The sequence below is a fragment of the Hibiscus syriacus genome, unplaced genomic scaffold (genome assembly GCF_006381635.1).
Source record: "Hibiscus syriacus cultivar Baekdansim isolate YM2019G1 unplaced genomic scaffold, ASM638163v2 tig00110677_pilon, whole genome shotgun sequence".
Lineage (NCBI taxonomy): Eukaryota > Viridiplantae > Streptophyta > Magnoliopsida > Malvales > Malvaceae > Hibiscus > Hibiscus syriacus.
This window is the reverse complement of record NW_024062821.1, coordinates 533780-553647: the sequence shown is the minus strand read 5'-3', so window position 1 is coordinate 553647 and position 19868 is coordinate 533780. Positions and strand designations below refer to the sequence as shown.

At 32.6% G+C, this 19868-nt stretch overlaps 3 protein-coding genes and 1 pseudogene across 3 annotated transcripts; all 4 read left to right on the top strand.

The window, feature by feature from the left end:
- The first annotated feature begins 4074 nt into the window (after positions 1-4074).
- On the top strand, positions 4075-4608 carry LOC120138004 (non-specific lipid-transfer protein 2-like). Its single transcript, XM_039153623.1, has one exon. The coding sequence runs from the start codon at positions 4115-4117 to the stop codon at positions 4406-4408; it is 294 nt and encodes a 97-aa protein (XP_039009554.1). The 5' UTR covers positions 4075-4114; the 3' UTR covers positions 4409-4608.
- Positions 4609-9791: 5183 nt separating this feature from the next.
- Positions 9792-13731, top strand: LOC120137990 (alpha/beta hydrolase domain-containing protein 17B-like). Its single transcript, XM_039153615.1, has 5 exons — positions 9792-10349; positions 12010-12046; positions 12345-12581; positions 12682-12729; positions 13167-13731. The coding sequence occupies exons 1-5, from the start codon at positions 10045-10047 to the stop codon at positions 13569-13571; spliced, it is 1032 nt and encodes a 343-aa protein (XP_039009546.1). The 5' UTR covers positions 9792-10044; the 3' UTR covers positions 13572-13731.
- Positions 13732-14159: 428 nt separating this feature from the next.
- LOC120137993 (chloroplastic group IIB intron splicing facilitator CRS2-B, chloroplastic-like) lies at positions 14160-16349 on the top strand. The gene is made up of 9 exons (XM_039153617.1): positions 14160-14236; positions 14604-14811; positions 14889-14973; positions 15111-15178; positions 15566-15616; positions 15687-15760; positions 15885-15943; positions 16050-16126; positions 16232-16349. Exons 2-9 carry the CDS (start codon positions 14608-14610, stop codon positions 16343-16345), a joined length of 732 nt encoding a protein of 243 aa, XP_039009548.1. The 5' UTR covers positions 14160-14236; positions 14604-14607; the 3' UTR covers positions 16346-16349.
- Positions 16350-18767: 2418 nt separating this feature from the next.
- LOC120137994 lies at positions 18768-19453 on the top strand (annotated as a pseudogene).
- Positions 19454-19868: the final 415 nt, after the last annotated feature.

Below are 19868 nucleotides of genomic sequence, written 5' to 3'. Positions count from 1 at the left end.
TACCGTTGGCTGAACTTCTGTTTCACCTCATTCTTCCAACTGTCCCAGATGTCCCGGAGCTCTTGTACGTCATTCTGCTTTAGGCTGATCGAGGCGTAGCTAACCAGCTCTGACACATAGCTGTCTTGAAGACTGTCTCCCTTTTCCTTCTGAGTCTTCTCGGACCATAGTCGTACCTCAGGGTTTTTAATCTCTTGTATTACAACACCTTTATCCATTAATTCAGATTATTTTGTGCGTAATGAACGTCTTTTTAGGGATCAATGGCCTCTTGTTATGATGCAAATGCTAAAAACAAACACAAAGGCAAATGGTTAGTAAAATAAAAATAAATGGAAACAAATAAAAATAACAAGAAATAAATGGCAATAAAAACATAAGAAAAAAAAACAAATGGTTAGGAAACAATTGTCCTAGGTTTTGGAATGTGGTTTTGGGGTAGGCTCTATTTCTTCAAAGTCTCCTGGTTTATGTTCTAAAAACGGTACCCGAGTTCTCCTTGCTGGTGCCCCCTTGGGCTTACCAGACCCTTAGTCCTAAACCCATCACAGGCTTGTGTGGACTAAGTTAAACTCGAGGGGACACATTCCCTTATGTCTATGCGGAGAATAAATTCACACGAAGACATAAGGTATATGAATCCCGAAGGCTACTTGCTAGGCATATGCGGTGAATGAATTCACACGAATGCGTCGCTTTCACCCCCACTTAAAGGGTTCGGAGCTCGGGTATAGAGCCTTTGGATGAAAAAGTTTGGAAAACTGAAATCATCAGAAAATGGTCAGTTCAACTATTTACTCGAAAAAATATAACCAGAAGTAAGTAATAAGGATCGAAATGTTACCTTAAAGTTCAAACTTACCCTTTTCATTAAAAAGACAACTGGAAATTACCTTAGCCTGACTCACTTACCTTTCTCCCCAGCGGAGTCGCCAAGCTGTCGCAACCGTCTTTCGGTTGGGCCCCGGGATTGGGCTTCAACTTGAAATGAGTGGATTGGAGTCGCCACCGATTATTTATTTAAGAATAAATAGGTTAACCGGATACCTTATTTCTTACATGATCTGCATCTTACCAGAAATATGTCGGGCTCGGGAGTCGGTTACGGTCAAGGAAGGATTAGCACCCTTGAACCGCCCTTTCGGTACTACGTAATTTCCAGTTGTCTTTAAGTACGAAAGTCGAAAGTTTAAATGTAAAGGTAAAATTACAATCCAAACTGCTCACCTTTGATTTATGTGAAATCATCCTTAAAAAGGTCATGTAATGTGTTAGATAAAATGGAAATAAATAATGAAGAAAGTACAAAAATGAATGGAATAAAGGAAGTAATATATAATAAAGAAAAGAAATGTATAAAAAAAGGTTGGGAAAAAAGAATATAATAAATGTGTGTAGAATATATATATATATATATATAATATGTAATAAAGTAAAAATAATAAAAATATATACATATAAAATATTAGATAGGAAAAAAAATAATAATAAAATAAATATATACATATTAACTAAATAAATAAAAGTAAGGAAAAAAAGTATAATATAATAAAAGCATATACGTACATACTTATGAAATATAATAGTGATGTATATATATACATATATATTTAAACTAAAATATTGAAAGAAGTGACAATAATAACAAATAATAAAAAATTAAGAATGATAAATGATAAAAATATATGGTTGACTATATATAATAATAAGTGCACTATTTAAATAAAAATAAGAGGGGGGAAAACGTGAAGGGACCAAATTGAACGAAAAATTGAATTGGGGATTGATTTAGAAGAAATTAGGAGTGAAATAAAAACTTAGGAAGAAAGAGGGACTGAAACGGGTATTAACCCTCTTTTGAAAGGATACACGCGGATCCATTGCATGGAGCAGAACAGGCCATGTATTTAAGTTAAAATTATTTTAACAATTCCCATTCTCCCTTTTCAAAAGCCGAGACCCTCCCCCTTTCTAAATTCCCTGGGCCATTCTTCCAAGTGAAGAACACAGGCCCCGTTTTCCAGAAAACACCGCCTCGCGCCGCCTCGTCGTCGCCGTTGAACGGTGACGGCCGCCGTTCATCGGCGGCAAAATTTATATTTTTTTTGTTTTTCGAAAGCTTTTCAAATTTCTTTTTCACCATTCAAATCTGTTTTTCAAAAATCAACCCGGAGGAGCGTAGATCTAAAAATATTTCGAAAAAGGGGCCTCACTTCGTTCATCAACCAAAAACGTTTCTTTTGAGTTTTATTCGAACCACAACAATGAAGGAGATACGCATACAAAGTAAAAAAAACGACAAACAATGTAAGGAAACACTACCTCTTTATTTCCTTTCAAACTGATTACAATAGCTTCGAGTACTTCTATATTTCTCTGGTATTTCCGTAGGACTTTCGTGTGTTTTTTCCTTTTTTTTTTCTACAAATAGATTACATGTCTTATTTATAGCCTAGAATCTAAGTGTTTGACCCCTATTAGAACTCTAACTCCAATGTTTGTTGGCTTGTTATCTTCATGAGATCCTTGCGCCGGAGGAATCGGAGTTGTGGAGGATGTGAGACGGGTGGCCGTGAAACTCGGAAAGGGAGGCGAGGGAGCTTGTGGCACAGAACAGAACACTGCCAGGGTTAGGGTTCCTCACGGCTGTTGAGCTGGGCTTGGTTCACTTGTTGGGTTGCATGTTCAGGCCTGTAAATGTAAAAGAAAAAAAAAACGAAATTAATATATATATATATATATATATATAATATAAACATTATAAGGACGCAAATCATGTGTTTACAATAATGTTTTTAAAAAAAATATTTTGAGGACAAAACATTGATTGATGAAAAGAGAGATTTTTTTAAAAAAAAAGTACAATTGTGGGACCAAATTGAATAAAATATAAATTTGATGGGCTAAATTAGAAAAGAGGAAATGATCAAAAAATAACTTTTAAAAGTTGAATGATCGACATTAAAGAAACGTGAAACAAAAGTGATTCTATTGTAATTTTTTTAAAAAAAGTATTTTCATATTAATGGGTTTTTAGGTAAGAAAAGTGCTATCCCTGTCATTCTCCTCTTAGCTAATTGAAATGCCACAGGGCTTCACTTAAAAGAATTTTCAAATCCCAATCGTAGTCGTGGACATTTGCTCTATAAAATATGATCACTATCTATGTTCGAACATATTCAAATATTCTTGGGCGTTATCGGAACAACCTTTACAGTCTCCACTAACGGATGGATGTTAATAGTCATCGTAGACAGGCACCACCAAATTCTAGTAATGATTGCTGAGGAATTTGATGGACAGAGAATGCTGGAAAACGATTGTATTAAAGTCCAACACACAATTTTATATTAAAGAGATAAATTTATAATATTTTAGAAGATGATAAACTTATAAAATGTTAGGGAGATAAAAATATATTGTTAATATAAATATAAAAAATATATTTAAAATATATATGAATTTAAAATTTTCAAGGAGTGATTTTCGCAACTCATGACGATACCACATTTGTACATGCTCACATTGAAATTTAAATTTTCTTCTAATAGTTTTTTTTATTATGTCCACCCTAAAATTTTTATTTATGTTTATCACACGTATAAAAAAATTATGTATTGTTAATATATGTGTGTATACTCTCAAAAATATTTTTGGATCTGTCACCGCTCCTAGTTACCCCTCTCGATTCATCATTGATCGTACTTTTGAAAAATTTTAAATTTTCTTTCAATTTTAATATTTTTATATATTCTATTGATGATCTAATTTTACATTTATAAATTCATATTCTTAAATATTTAATATATTTTTCTAAAAATTCGTACTCATGATATAAAAATTTCCGTCAATCTCAATGGATTAATCTACTCCAATTTTACATATTTTCAACCTTAAACCTTCCTAACATTGACTCTTGATAGTTTGGCACCCGTAAATCATGGTGTAAAATGAAATTTTTGAATTATTATTATTGTGTTATTTAAATTCTCCACTTTTTAAAGTCTCAAACAGTTGCCTTCCAACTCCTATAAATTGTGCGAAAGGCAACACCCAAAATGCGTCAAACACCATTTTAACTTCATTGTTCTCGTCAGAGGTAAAACAAAAAAACATGCACAAGTTCTCCTTTGTTCCCTATTGTGTGGTGGCACTGGTGGTGGTGGTGCTGTTTTCGGGTGGGACTCGAACGGCGGAGGCAGTGACATGTGATGTCTCGGAGCTCAGCCCGTGCATGGCGGCGATCACGTCGCCAAAGCCTCCATCGACGACTTGTTGCAGCAAGCTGAAGGAGCAGAAGCCATGCTTTTGCCAGTACCTTAAGAACCCAACCATTAAACAGTTCGTTGACACTCCAAGGGCTAAAAAGATTGCCAGCACTTGTGGTGTTGAATATCCTCAGTGTTAGAAACTTATAGCTTTGCTTTAAGCATAATTAGTGTGTTATTATTAGTGGGTTTAAGCGGGAAGAAACCAATAATGGACTTTTTTAATTAGGGTTTACGTGTGCTCTGATGAACTATGATTCATCTATGTGTTTGAAGTTGGTCTTGAAATGTATTATTACACGCAAATAAATATGTATTAATCGAACTAAAATAATTATCATATAGTATTTCTAGATATCTCTCAATTCAATTTGCTCCATTCACACACACAGATTTAAACTCCTGATTCTACTCAAAGAATATAATATTTTATTCTACTAGACCAACTAGTTATTAGCCATTAAATAGTTTTTTTAAACAAAATTAACATCAAACGTAATGTTCTATTTTATCAACAAGGAGCAAAATTAAAGGGGTTTGCAAGAGCCATGCCTCTTTTAAAAGATAAAATTGTTACTTTAATTCCTCTAAGTTTTAAAAAAATATATGGATGAAATTATATTTTTGACCCATAAATAAAAAAACTAATTTGATGATTTTAGTTAAATTAATGATAAAAAAATATATTTTAATCTTTTTAAAAAAAATCACCCTTTAAGAATTATAAATTTGACTCTTGTAGGACTTAAAACTCGATCTAAAAGATCCAGTGAATTCAGACTACTATAGTGGGTCATGAAAGTGATCAACAGTTAACAAAAATATTTGGTAGCCCAAAACAAAAATACATATATTTGGTAGCATAATAAAGATGTTATATGTTGAGATATCAATGCTAAAACTGTTGGAACGATGTTGTTGCCTAACTCAAACGTTAAAAACTAAGAACCTACACACACAACAATTTTAAATATTAAGCTTTACAAAATGTAGTGATGTGCAACCAATCTATTATATTAAATGAGGATAAACTATATATATCATTGACCACCTAATTATTTAGTCCTTTTATTTTTGGTACCGATCTTTCAATTTTGTCAGTCAAATTACTTAACTATTTAATTGTATTCAATCAAATCACTTGTTTTTTTCCTCTAATTTAAATTTATTTAATTTAGATAAGCTGAAGAATGAAGGAGACATGAGGGGTCAAACCTCATACCTTGGTAACAGCTTGTACACGCCTTACCATTGAGCCAAGCTCCAAATTTGAGTTATTATTTACACAATACCATATATAATTTAGTTAATGCCAAATATATATATATGCCCATGGTGAGAATTTAACATAGATTTTTTATATATATTATAAATTGGTTATAAAATATTAAAATAAAAACTAAATTTAAGATTTATACATTTTAAAATAAATTTAATAATTTTCTTTTCACATTTATAATTCAAGGATTATATATTATTTCAAATCGAATCTTTTTAATTTAATTAATAATTTTATTTTTTATTAAAAATAAAATGTGAATCATTTATATTTTAATTAAATGAGAATCATTTTATTTTGCAATATTTAATTCAAGGATTTATATAATTTTTTATTAAAAATAAAATGAGAATCATTTTATTTTTTTCATAAAATTAAAATCATTACTTAAATTAAAAAGATTCGATTTGAAATTATATATAATCTTTAAATTATAAATATGAAAAGGAAAATATTAAATTTATTTTAACATATATAAATCTTAAATTTAATTTTTATTTTAATATTTTATAAACCAATTTATAATATATATAAAAAATCTATGTTCAATTCTCACCATGTGCATTTTTTTTGGAAATAACTAAATTATATATGGTATTGTGTAAATAGTAACTAAAATTTGGAGCTTGACTCAGTGGTAAGGTGTGTACAAGCTGTTTCTAAGGTCCCAGGTTTGATCCCTCATGTCTCCTTCATTCTTCAACCTTCTGGTTGGAAGATAAATATATAAATTAAATAAATTTAAATTGGTGACATATGTCACCATCTAATTGGTGGATTAACTTCATTGAATTAAATTTATTTTAGGATCAAATTGAAAAAATCTATAAATATTGAGGACTAAATAATTAAGTGATCAATGATATAGTTTACCCTATAAATAAATCCATACATGCCAATTGTGTTAGCAAACATCATACACGGCAAGATTTACCATTCAAAATAATCCGTCTAGCATGTTATCCTATATATACACACAAAATTATGTAGTTTACCAAAAGTATATTTACCTTTTCATATAAATAAAGGTACACTACGCATTTAGTATATAAATTATCAATTTTAATTTATTTTAATATTTAATTTTTAATTTTTTTAAATTATACTTAACATTTAGTTTTTGTTTCATTTTAGTATCTCATTGTTTAAAACTTAACACTTTTAATACTTAAACTATCAATTTGGTCCATTTTAGTGCCTAAACTTTTATTTTTTTTCAAAATTTAAATTTAAATTTTGAATGGTGTACTGAAATGAAACAAAAAAAACTAAACTTTATATATGATTTTTAAAAAATTAAAAGTTTAAATACTAAAATAGACTAAAACTAATAATTTAAGTACTAAACATGTAATTTACCCTAAAATAAAGGGAGCTAATAACGTGAGAAGGCCCAACGAGGCAACGACAATATAAAAAAAGGGGGAGTTGATAGGGAGGCTTAGGGTTTGACAGAAAGATAAAGGAGAAGATAAGATGTTTTTCTTTATTATGCATTATTGTTCTTCTTACTAAAAAGTTGAGAAGGAAAGGAGAGATAATAAATAAAGAAAAAAATATATTTAAAAATAGGTGTCAATCTGGTGGAAAAAAGAAGAAGCTAAAATCAAGGGGATTCGAATCGATAGAGATGAAAAATAACTGAAATCTTTAACGGTGATAGGGATGTTTTATCCCCGAAGCTCAATAGGAATGTGGACATGGTTTTCTATATTCGATCCGTGGGGATAATCAAACGATACACATGTGAATAACCGTTGGGATCCCAAAAAATATCTGTAAGGATCCCCAATATTTTACAAAATTTTAAAAATATAGTTATAATCATTTGTCTATATACGTTAATATATATATTAATAAAAAATTATATATAATAAGATTGTGAGATTACGTGTTGCCACTGTTACATCTTAAAAGAACTAAAATTGAAATTTAGATCTTTTCTTATTTAATATACATTGATTTATTGATATTGAAAATGGTTAAAATTATACATATACATTGTTTGTTAGATGAATATTGACATTTGAAACTTTCATATTATAGATATAGACCAATTTGAGACAATCTAATATATCTTACAAATTTTAGGTGTTGCATTGATTTAAAAAATGATTGTTTATTTTTTGGGAGGAGATTAATCGAAACTTGCAGGAATCCGTAAGGGATGAGTACGAAGACAAAACAAATCCTCAAAACATACAATGGGATTCCCTAAAATCGTACCCGCAAGTAGGAGTGTTCATTGTTTGGTTAAAATCGAATTAACAGATCGAACCAAAATTTCGGTCATTTAATTTTGGGTTCAGTCGGTTAACAGTTAATGTTTTTTTTTCCAAATTTCAGTTTCAGTTAATTATGTTCGAAATCAGTTAATCAACCGAATTAAATGAAATTATTAAATATTTAATATATTATATATATTATTTAGCTTTAGGGGTGTTTGAACTCGATTTTTACCGAATTAACTGAATAAACCAAAAAATATTAAATATTTAATATATATTATTTATAAATTTCAGTTAATTCAGTTAACCGAACTTAATTCGGTTCGGTTAAATTTTTTTAAGAAAAAATTCGGTTCAATTAAATGTTAATGGAGGAAAAAATTTGGTTAATAAAATTAAGATCAAACCGAATTATCCATTTGAACATCCATACCTATAAGTATTAGGAACAAAATGGGTAATGCAAAACCGTCCTCATCCCGCCCCTAGGGCTGAGCAACGAAACCGAGAAAACCGAAAAACCGACACGAACCGAGTAAAACGGTTCTGTTTGGTTCGGTTTGGCTTTAAACGGTTCGGTTTTTGGTTCGGTTTAAAGGCTTCATTTTTTTGATTCGGTTCGGTTCGGGTTTTCCATATGGAACCCATTTGTTCCATATTGAACCGAATAGGCAATTTTTGTAAAAAAATTATAGTTTCAAGTGATTTTTTTATTGAAAAACCGATAAACCCGAACCGTTAAAAAAACCTAACCGAAAAAACCGGTTTCAATTTTTTCGGTTTTTTAACTATTCGGTTTCGGTTTCGGTTTAAATATTAAAAATCAGTTTATTTCGATTCGGTTCAATTTTTGGTAAAAAACCGAACCGAATACACCCCTACCCGCCCCGTTATCACCCCTATGCAAAAAGCAAAAACTTTTATCAATAAAAAAAGGGATAAATGATTAATGAGTTTATTCAAATTTAAGAAAAAAAATGCGAAAAGAAAAGGAAATATTCAAGGATCCACTTTTGTGTTTTCACTAGAAAAATATACATTTATCTAAATTATTTATCAAATTAATATTTTTAATTAATTATTTTAAAAATAATAATTTTATTGATAAAATATAGAATATCATATAAATAAAAGAAGTACAGAGAAAAAAATATCTTTCACGAGTTAAAAAATCATATGTATTCTATTGATTGTGTCTTCTATGATTTTTTTTTAAATTAATTTTTTCAACATTAAATTAAGAATTTCTTTTGTAAACATTGATAATTATCTGATGTGGTTCTTCATAATATCAAACTAATAAAAATTCTAAGAAGAATTAAATTTGAAATATTAATGAAAGCATTAATGTTTAATTTATCGATTTTTACTAATTCAAATTAAATACTATAGATGTCTATTATGAGATGATTCTTCTAATTCAATTTTTTATTGATAATATCAAAATTCGAACTATTACTTTTACTTGAAAATTCTATTTTTTTCACTCTATTATGTCAATTGGTCGTTGATTTTTTCTTTTAATTATTTGGATAAAGTTTTACAAATTTTCTAATTATATTTTTTATTATGTTATGATAAGATTTTATTAATTTTATTAGGCATATAACGGAATTTGAATCTTTATTTTAAATATAATATCAAATATATATAAAATCAATTTTTAAAATTATATATATGACTTTTTATTTTAAATATATACAAAAGTCAATGCGAAAAATATGATATGAGATAAAGAATAAATGATATTTAAAACTGATTTTAAATAAATTAAACATACTGCCTTTAATTGATTAAAATATAATTAATAAAACTTTTTTTCTAGAAAAATTCGTAACTATTAAATCCAAACAAAACACAGATAGGCAAAGCTTTAACATAGAAAACAAAAGACACACGTCATGTGTCGAAGTCGCCGTCAGGCGACCCTTCCTATCTCCACGCGCTCACGCGCCATTTTTCCTTTTCTCTTACTACACAAATGAGACGAGTTTCCCACGGCTCGAAACATCAAAATAGGCATAGGATGAAATTCCTCTAGCAGTTTCGTTTTGTTACCAAGGCTTCTCCCGTTTCACGCGCCTCCTCTCCCATTACACGCGCCACCTCTCTCCCTTTCAATTCATATCTTCTTCTTTTTTTCTTGTGAAAGATCTGATTAAAGAAGATCCGATGGTAGAGACTAGTTGAGGTTTCAAGGTGGCTTGAGTTCATTTTGTTTTCTGGTAATTTTAATGAAAGAGTGACATCAACTGATGCTGAGAAGAAGATGGGAGGAGTCACGTCGTCGATCGCCTCGAAATTCGCTTTCTTCCCGCCAAATCCCCCGTCATACACAGTTGTAGAAGACGAGTCATGCGGCGGTCGGCTGTATATACCAGAGGTACCGAGGAGGGATGACGTCGACGTCTTGAAGCTACGCACCCGCCGTGGAAACGACATCGTAGCTGTCCATATAAAACATCCCAAAGCTTCCGCTACTCTCTTGTATTCTCATGGAAATGCCGCTGATTTGGGCCAAATGTTTGAGCTTTACGCCGAGTTGTGTAATCGCCTTCGAGTTAATCTCTTGGGGTACTTTTTTTTTACCTTCTTTTATAGAATTTCTGATTACATAACAGGTAGTACTTTTGTTTCCTTTTGAAACATGATCTTCTTTCTTGGTTAGTCTTAGGTTTTTACTATTTTGCTTAAATTAAAGTTGTTTTAGTTTAATGGAAGTGGTTACTCTAGCTTTTGATTTTCTTCTTTTTTTTTCTCATTTTTTATTTTTTAGTATAAAACAAAGTTTTAATTGTTTTATTTACTATATTAGTTGTAGTAAGACTGAACTTTCTTGGTTCACCTGTCTGATTGATAGTGTCATGATGAATGTTAGGGAAAGGAGAGATTTTAGGCTGGCAGTGAGTGGAAGTTGGGTTTGGCTCTTGTTAACCATACCATATATTGACTTCACAATTAATAAGTGGATCATATACATGTGAATATGATAGCAATGAGTGTATCGAGAGTAATGGAATCGGTCCTAACATGTGAAAATTATGCTGATTTTGATATATGCTATGTTGTGAGATTAGTGCTAGGGGTTTTGCTTTAACTGGCTTCATTTCCACAATACTAAAGAGAGAAGGAAGGAGAAAGAATAGACTTGGAAAGGATTATTGGTCAAGGCATTGTTGTTAAGTTAGGCGTTAGGGGTTTCTTTTTTCCTGTTATTTTTGCTTCACTGTAGCTTCTGCACTGTGAGGGGTCATATTTGTAAAGATTACTTGCTTCTTGTCGAGTAGCTAGATACGATGCAAATATATTTTCCTTTTTCTTTTGGCAAAAAGTGATGTGAAGCTTTAAATGCTTAAGAACATCGACATGCTATGTTACACAAATGCAGTTGTGAGTGTAGACAACACAGGTATGCTTGGGTAGTCCTATCTAACAACTTCTCCTAAGAGTCCTACCAAATAACCTCTTTTGGAAACGAAGGTCTCTGATCTGTCTATGCTTTGCTATTATTGCATTTGCTTGATGTGAAACTATTGTCTACATTACTCGGATCTGGTCTCTGTCTGATATGGGTATGTGTTCGACACGGAGGGTCATATCCACTTACCATGTTTGATACTAGGTTCAGACACTGAGTACTTCTAGAAAATGAAGAGTCAAAGCAACATAGGTGGAGGTTTCATTCTATATGCAGGCACAGTCTGGCTTGAATTTGATTGAATCATATAATATGTTTAACTGTTGATAAGTGTAATACTTTAGTACCCTAATGAAGGTGTTGACATAAGTTAACGATAGATAAGAGGGGAAAAAGGGAGCTTGTTGCTTCCTTGCAGATGGAATTTTCCTAGCTAGGAAAAAAATCGATAAGTTTGCCTCAGAATTAGGCACTGACTTATTACCTATTGATCCAAACTTCTTGAATTTTCTCAGATGAACAGGATTAGGTACTGACTTATTACCTATTCGAGAAGTTTTCTTCCTTGTCTATATAGCAATTCTCAAAGTTTTTCGAGTTTTGATGCAAAATTGAGCTCCCGTTCATACAAATGAAGAAACATCCATCAGAATCTCTACCAGACATAGACTAATGAACATCATTCTCCTGTTCTTAAGCATTTATTTATTATTGTTAAAGTGTTATAAAAAATAATAAGTAATACTTCAGTCAAGCTTTCTCTTATATTTATTTATTTTTCTAAACGGTTCCTGATATAACTCGTTTTTCCCCTAGGTATGATTACTCTGGCTACGGACAGTCGACTGGAAAGGTTGGTCACCTGGTTTCCCTTTTCTCAGTTGCTAATGTAGGGAGCAAAGCCTTACTCATATTAACTATAGCAATTTAACTATCAATGTGGCACTTTAAACGGTTAAATATTTTGCTAAGCCACTGGTGTGGTGGTGAAGGACTGGTATCAGTATTTTCTATGTTCGGTGTGATTCAGAATCTATAAATTTTCTTTGCAGCCATATCATTTCTGATTTCTTGTCTGTAAATTATGAAGATATTAGTACTGCTTGATGGAAACACGTATTCTAATTGTCATTTACTTTCATTTGAAACAGCCGACCGAGTGTAATACATATGCAGACATAGATGCAGGATATACATGCCTCAAGGAACGGTATGGGGTTAAAGAAGAAGATTTAATATTATATGGACAGTCAGTCGGTAGTGGACCTACTGTTGATCTTGCTTCTCGTTTGCCAAACTTGAGAGGCGTGGTTCTACATAGCCCGATTTTGTCTGGCATGAGAGTATTGTACCCAGTCAAAAGGACCTACTGGTTTGACATTTACAAGGTAAGTCTCCCTTATTTACCCCCTATTTCTATTTTCTTGGTTTTTTATCTCGTATGTTGCGGACCTTCATTATTTGCTTTTTTACCATTCTAATTTTCAGAATATTGACAAAATTGGAGCAGTGAACTGTCAAGTCTTGGTAATTCATGTAAGTATTCTTATCGTTATAACTTTAATGGGATAAATCAACTTTCAGTCTCCTTACTCAGTCCACTTTGTTTTGGTCCATATTAATCCATGAACTTGACAAATTTTCCCATTTTAGTTCTTTCGATGATGTAACACACAGGTTGTATCACATGGCAAACTCCCAGTTGCCACATCATTATTATTATTATTATTTGGATTGATATGGGTAAGTACAAGGCAATATCTATTTATAGTTAACTCTCTACCTTTTGACATTAAACGTTCACGTCCCTGGCATTCTTGGTGCTCAAACCCGGGACTTGTGCCACATCATTAGGACTAAGAATGGGTCAAAAATCCAAGTTCAATGAGCAATGTTCAGGGGCCAAGTTGGGTAAAGTTGTGAAGTTCAGGGACCAAAAAGTAGTGGCAAAGCTCATTATTTTCTGTTGGCAGGGGACAGCAGACGAAGTTGTTCATTACTCCCATGGAAAACAGCTTTGGGAGCTTTGCAAGAATAAGTACGAACCTTTGTGGGTAAATGGAGGAGGACATTGCAATCTGGAGATCTACCCAGAATTCATTAGACATCTGAAGAAATTTGTACAATCTTTGAACCAATCAAAAGCATCAGCTGCTGCTGCAAATGGTTCTGAAAAAATAGTAGTAAACCCTGAGAATCAGAGCAAACCATCCAAGGGTGGAACTTCCGACACTTTTGAATTGAGCGCTGACCTTCCTGAAGTTTCGAGAAACAGTTTGGATAGCCGACTTGAGAAGAAGTCTAGTAAGCCCGAGAAGTCTCGGATGAGCACCGATCGCGTCGACAGATTTAGGAGGAAAAAGGGCTTAGTTTGGTGATGAGTTTACAACTCGAATAAAAAGGATTTTGCCCATATATATGGATGTGTTCCATATTCCCAGTACGGTTGGGGAGGTAATTGTACTTGTGTATTTGTAATGTTACATCAGGGTCCGGCATAAGTCATCAGATTTTTGTTATAAATATGATTTGTCTGTATTTTTAGAAAACAAGTTGATTAAGTTAAAAAAAAATAGACTATAAATTATCGTGTAAGAAGAACAGCCTCTGCCTCGATGCTAAATGAAAAGTATTCTGGTGGTTTCTGCCATTGATATTGAAATCTTTAATTTTGCGTTTCTCGTAAACCTGATATCATTTGATGCCAACTTGAAAAGGAAACGAAATGACTTAATCTTGAAACATTTCTAACACAAAAAAGACCTAACAATTTGAAGATTTGAAATAATCCAAACTCAACAAGCCTATTTGACAAATCTTTCTTTTGGCACAGTCGCAACTTCTGTTGTCGTCGTCTTTGATGCAATCAATGCTGCTTCTAAAAAGAGTTAAAAAGGTTAAGCCCAACTTCGTCTAGAAGCCCAGCAATTGGTGCTTAATAACGGGAAAATCATCCGAACCACCAAGTCTAACACAAAGCTTCCACTTCCTTCCCCATTCTTCTCTGTGCCCTTACTGAATTGAAGCATCCGAAGTGAAACAGGTGAATCCCTTAATTTCCATTATTCACTTCTATCTTATTTACTCTAAAGTATCCTCCCCTTTTTCGGGGTATCTCTTGTCTACTTTGCTTACCTTTCACTGTATTTTCTATTCTGTAGTAGTAACTGCTCAATATATATTCTGGGTTCTAGCTTAAGTTGTCTATGAATGGGAAATTATGTAGAAATCTGAATGAAATGTTTCAAAAAATTGAATTTCGTAAGTTCTCCTTTCTTAAATTATTCTCTAAAGAGAAAATTATACTCAAAGATTGAATCTTTTAGATAAAGGAACTATAGGTGACAGTTTGCCCAACTGCTCTTCGTTATTTTATTATGAGTAAATATATTCTGCTACGTTTGTTTTAGGCCAATGTTGCATGCAATCTCTGTTCCAAACACTTGCATTTTGTATCCGAGAAGCCGGTGTTTGGGTCAAAGTACTCGAGGGTCGAGAAGACTTCGTGTGCGAACTTCTTTGCCGGATAATAATGGTGGATTTAAAGTGGAGTATACACCCTGGTTGATTGTTGGATTGGGTAACCCTGGAATTAAGTACCATGGAACACGGCACAATGTAATGGTTTACAAATTATGAAGCTGAGCTTACTTTTCTTGTCGTTTATGTGGTATTTACGTTGTTCTATATATCAGGTTGGTTTCGAAATGATTGATCAAATTTCTCGATCGGAAGGGATTGTGTTGAATACTATACAGTCAAAAGCTCTAATTGGAATAGGTATACATTTTGTATTTGCGTTGCTAAGGTCTTTTATTTGTTTATTTAACTTTGTCAGGGAATCAATGCCCTTTATTCTTTCGTGATTCTCGATTATGTTTGATGATTTACGAAGATCTCTTTTGTGATCAGTACAGGTGCCATTGGAGAAGTACCGATTTTGTTGGCAAAACCTCAGGCATACATGAATTTCAGTGGGGAATCGGTGAGTCGTACATTTTGTTTTTACCTTTTCCCATCTCAATTCTACATAGCAGGCTCTCAGTTATACATTCACATGTCCCTTCTCACATGTGGATGCATTTGCGGCTAACATGTAACTGGACACCTACTGCATAGAGTGTTTAATGTTTATGTAGTTCATTAGAGATACTTGGGAAATTCAGTTTAAAACTTATTCGGTACTCGGGACAGTTATTAAAAATTTACTGATGGCCATTAGTGCTCCTTGGTCTGACTTTTTCATCTTGTATGCATTTCTTATGTCGTATCTTCTTTCGTTATATTTTAAATATCATTTTGGTGAATCATTTACACCACTTTATAACCGTTTTCATCTCTTAACGATTCCAAACTTTTTGTTTTCGTAAAGGTTGGGCCTCTTGCTGCCTATTATCAAGTTCCCCTGCGCCACATTTTGTTGGTATGTTCTTACATCCGAAATTTTTGTTATTTCTGTTTAGGGCACTTTGACTTTGAGCTTTCCAATGTAGGTATATGATGAGATGAGCTTGCCGAACGGTGTTTTGAGGCTTCAGCCGAAAGGAGGACATGGACATCATAACGGGTATGTTCCATCGATATTACTAGTAGCAGAATCTCTGAGTCTCCGACTCTCCGTTGGCATCAAGCTGGATTACTTAAGATTCATTGGCGATTCAAAAACATTGACTTATGCTTTCTTGTTGCAGAGTGAAGAGTGTGATTGGCCATTTGGATGGAACTCGTGAGTTTCCTCGGTTATGCATAGGTGGGCTCATCGGATCACTTCGACTTTTGCTTAACCGTGAAACGTTTGCAACACAAGTACACATTCTTATGACATGGTGATTCTAAAAGAACTATCTATGGTCCAGGCATTGGAAATCCACCTGGTGCTATGGACATGAAAGCTTATCTTCTACAGAAGTTCAGTCCTGTGGAGCGAAATCCGGTAACATTTGCACCGTACATGGATACTTTAGACTAAATGAAGTCCTAGTTACATAGGGTAGTTTGAGAGATGAAAATGAAGTTTGATACTGGGGTATTTCGACAGATCGATGAGGCGCTGGAGCATGGAGTTGAGGCATTGACACTGGTGCTAGGTGGGTTCAGCCAAAAGATCACAAGATTCAATTTAGGGCAGAAGTACAAGCATCACAAAGTTTGACCATATCCATATCATCCATTTCATTACACTACATTACATGTATGTTACCAAGCCATGGATGACATGGTTAGTAAGTATAAACATTTTTAAGCATCTGTTCCCTTATTTTCGTTCCCAGACAACTCTTCTGAATCTGTGTAATGGAAATAGATAATATATTCACGAGTTTCGGCGACTCGAAAATATACAGTGTTATGAATTGTTCGTCGGAAAATAGTGTTGAAGCCTTTTAGTAGGAGACAGCTGATTGACAGACAACAGACAAAACATTAGCCTTTTTTTACCTAAAACGAGTGGAAAGAATTAGAAAGAGCCTATTCCATAAGCCTGTAAATGAACTGAACGTTCAGCGAACCGTTCATGAATCGTGCGGCGAGAAGTTCATTTATGTGCGTTTATTTATTAATTGAACGAACATGAACAAGATTTTATATTTGTTTAATTAAATGAACGAACATGAACAAGATTTTGTGTTCGTTTAATTAAATGAACGAACATGAACATAGGTCTCATTCGTTCATTTACGTTCGTGAACGTTCGGTTATATTCGTTCGGCTATGTTCGTTCGGTTATATTCGTTCGGTTATGTTCGTTTATGTTCATTCATTTATATTTAACACAATCTTCTTAAATCAATTTTGGTGACCAATTTGTAAGTATCTTAAAAATATTAATTAATATGATATTCTGATGACCAATCTATAATTAACCTAATTTTATTTGGAGATTAAATCCAATATGTTAACCCGTGAGGCATCTCGCATCTGTATTCATTTTCCCCTTTTTTCCCAAACCCTAATGTTTACTGGAGAGTGAAGACGATGTTGAAAGTTTCAAAACAAATTATATTATAGTACAATCAGAAATTTACAGGTCTGTTTTCATCTCTTTCTCTGTTTTATTTGGCTTAATAGTTGATATGTAAAGTTATTGCGGGTATCTTCACATATAAAACTCAAGAAAACATTATATTTTTTTCTAGAAATAGATGGGAAGATAAAGGTAACAATCGGAAATATATGAGCATCAGTAAAGAGAAAAATATAATAGAATTTGCCGGAAAACAAAACAAATCTTTTTATGCAATTTCTGAAAAATAGTGTAATAGCGGAAGTAATGTGTTTTCCAGAAAGAATCCATTAATATGTAGAAAATACACTTTGACAATGAACTTTTGTTTTCATAATTCTTGTGTGACCTTTAGTTGTGGAGTAGACTTTAGGTATGTTAAAATTTTGAATGGTGGTTTAGCAATAATATCAGTTACGATATGTAGCATCAAAGGGATTTCAGATCTATGTTATTGCCTTGTAGTCCAATTTGTATCGTTTGAAATCTTCATGCTGTTAAATTTTCTACTCTTCTAGCGGAAATGACCATTATTAACAAACCTCACTAAAATCTGACATTGATGTCACAAAACTTTTAGCCGGCGAATTTATTAGAATAACGTAGATCTGGTTGATTTGCATTGTCGACTATTTTTCATGAAAGAACAATGGAAGGTAGAGTCTCTAACGTTTATGTTCGTGTTCATTTATGTTCGTGTTCGTTAATGTTCGTGTTTGTTTATGTTCGTTTATTTATTAAATGAATAAACATGAACAAGTTATATTCCTTAATAAATGAACATGAACAAAAAATTTTTTTGTTTGTTTATGTTCATTTATTTATTAAATGAACGAACATGAACATACATCTGTTCGTATACGTTCGATTCGTTTACAAGCCTACTATTCCATACCTTTTATCTTCCCAGCCATTAAAGTTCAAATGTAAAGGAAGTAAACTTTCATGGTAAATAGCAAATATCACGAATTATTAATTAACAAATGTTGTATTTTTTTATATTTATTGATATTTTATTTATTAATCGATTAATTCATATTAAATATTATAAGTGTAATTAGGGGATAATTCTTTTAATTTAATTTATTTTATTTACAACATCACGTTGAAACTTGAACTTTTTTTTTGAGATTTGACGTTTGATTAGGCTAAATTAACAATAATTAATACATTGTTAGTTTATTTTAATATTGAATTATTTAATAGAAATAATTAACTTAACTAATCGATTGAATGAGGTGAATAAAATCTTTAAAGCGAATTGATTCCCCAAACATTATGAATAAATCAGGACCCACTTCGAAATAAGAACGTCGGGAACATGCATAAAGCGATACTAACTCGATAATAATTCAATCGGAAGACTTTTAAGGCAGAGTTTAGTAAAAATTAGTTGAATCTTATTCGGGAGATAAGATAATAAGTTGTCCCAATGTCAGATTAAGAACAACTTTCGTAGGAGACCTTCGAATTATGAAATACTTTCCGTGACACTCGATCCGACAACCCAAAAATAAAAACCTTGTAATCCACCACTTAAGCTGGATAATCATTTCGTTAGAGTGAACCTTCTTCAAGTTTCATTAGAAATGGCAGAGACTAGTAAATCTCAGCCAAACCCAGATCTTATCCTTGACCCTATATCTCTTTTTCTTTCTCAGAATTCAAGCCCCACCAGCCCATTTCCTTTAAGGCTCACAACAGAGAGTCCTGTAATGGAAAGAGGCCCCAGATACAGAGCATACGCAGAGTTGAGAGAAACAAAGCTGAGGATGATGCAACGAGAAAAGGAAGATGTCGAAATCAAACAAACGCCGACCAAGAAACAAGTGAAGTTCAGCTCGAGCGTGGGGATTTCCTTGAAAGGGTCTTCTTCTTTGGTGGCTCAATCGGTACCCGATTTTCCGGCAACTTTAAGGAAAGAAAATCGAAGACCCCCTGGGGTAGAATTGACGCCGCCGCTGACGGGGAAGAATTGGTGGAAAGAGAATGAGGGTTGGTCGTCGAATTTGAGGGGCAGTAAATCTGCAAATGCGGGGGAGAAAAAAGGGATGATGATGAAAAAGAGTATGCATCTGTTGGAGATTTGAAAGGGATTTCATTAGCAGCAGCCAATGCTATTAATGGTGAAAACAGGGGAGGGAAGACTAATGGCCGAGGTGTTGGTGGTGCTAGTAATACTATTTTGAGGTATCGACAGCTTTAGATTCTGTTGGTAATAAAAGGGGGTTCGAATTTCAATTTTATTTTCTTGATTGGATTTTGTTTTACAAGGATTTCACTAGCTGATACCACATGGTAGATAGATTTGGAGTTCGTATTGTTTTTGACGAGAGATTGTTGATCATCCTCTGAATTACTGAGTTGACTTGTTCAATAAATTCAAGATTAAAAAATCATAATATATTTAATATTTAATAATTTCTATTAATTAATCGATTTCAAACTGAATTAACCATTAATCGAATATTGAAAAAATATTAACCGTTCTCAAATTGAACTAATTCGGTGACCGACCGAATTAACCCAACTAATTCGGTTCGATCAGCTAATTCGGTTAAAAAAAATGAACACCACAATATAATAAACGATAGATTTGATTTCAATACAATTATTTTAATTGATTTATTTAATATGAAATTTAATATAAACCAAACATGATTTAAATGGGTAG

Excerpts from the sequence above, each read along its gene's own strand:
- LOC120137993 (XM_039153617.1), top strand. The coding sequence starts at position 14,608 with ATGTTGCATGCAATCTCTGTTCCAAACACTTGCATTTTGTATCCGAGA. Across the intron at positions 15,761-15,884 it reads GGACATGGACATCATAACGG|AGTGAAGAGTGTGATTGGCC; the intron begins GTATGTTCCATC and ends TTCTTGTTGCAG. Across the intron at positions 16,127-16,231 it reads GTCCTGTGGAGCGAAATCCG|ATCGATGAGGCGCTGGAGCA; the intron begins GTAACATTTGCA and ends GTATTTCGACAG.
- LOC120138004 (XM_039153623.1), top strand. The coding sequence starts at position 4,115 with ATGCACAAGTTCTCCTTTGTTCCCTATTGTGTGGTGGCACTGGTGGTG.
- LOC120137990 (XM_039153615.1), top strand. The coding sequence starts at position 10,045 with ATGGGAGGAGTCACGTCGTCGATCGCCTCGAAATTCGCTTTCTTCCCG. Across the intron at positions 12,582-12,681 it reads ACTGGTTTGACATTTACAAG|AATATTGACAAAATTGGAGC; the intron begins GTAAGTCTCCCT and ends TCTAATTTTCAG. Across the intron at positions 12,730-13,166 it reads GTCAAGTCTTGGTAATTCAT|GGGACAGCAGACGAAGTTGT; the intron begins GTAAGTATTCTT and ends TTCTGTTGGCAG.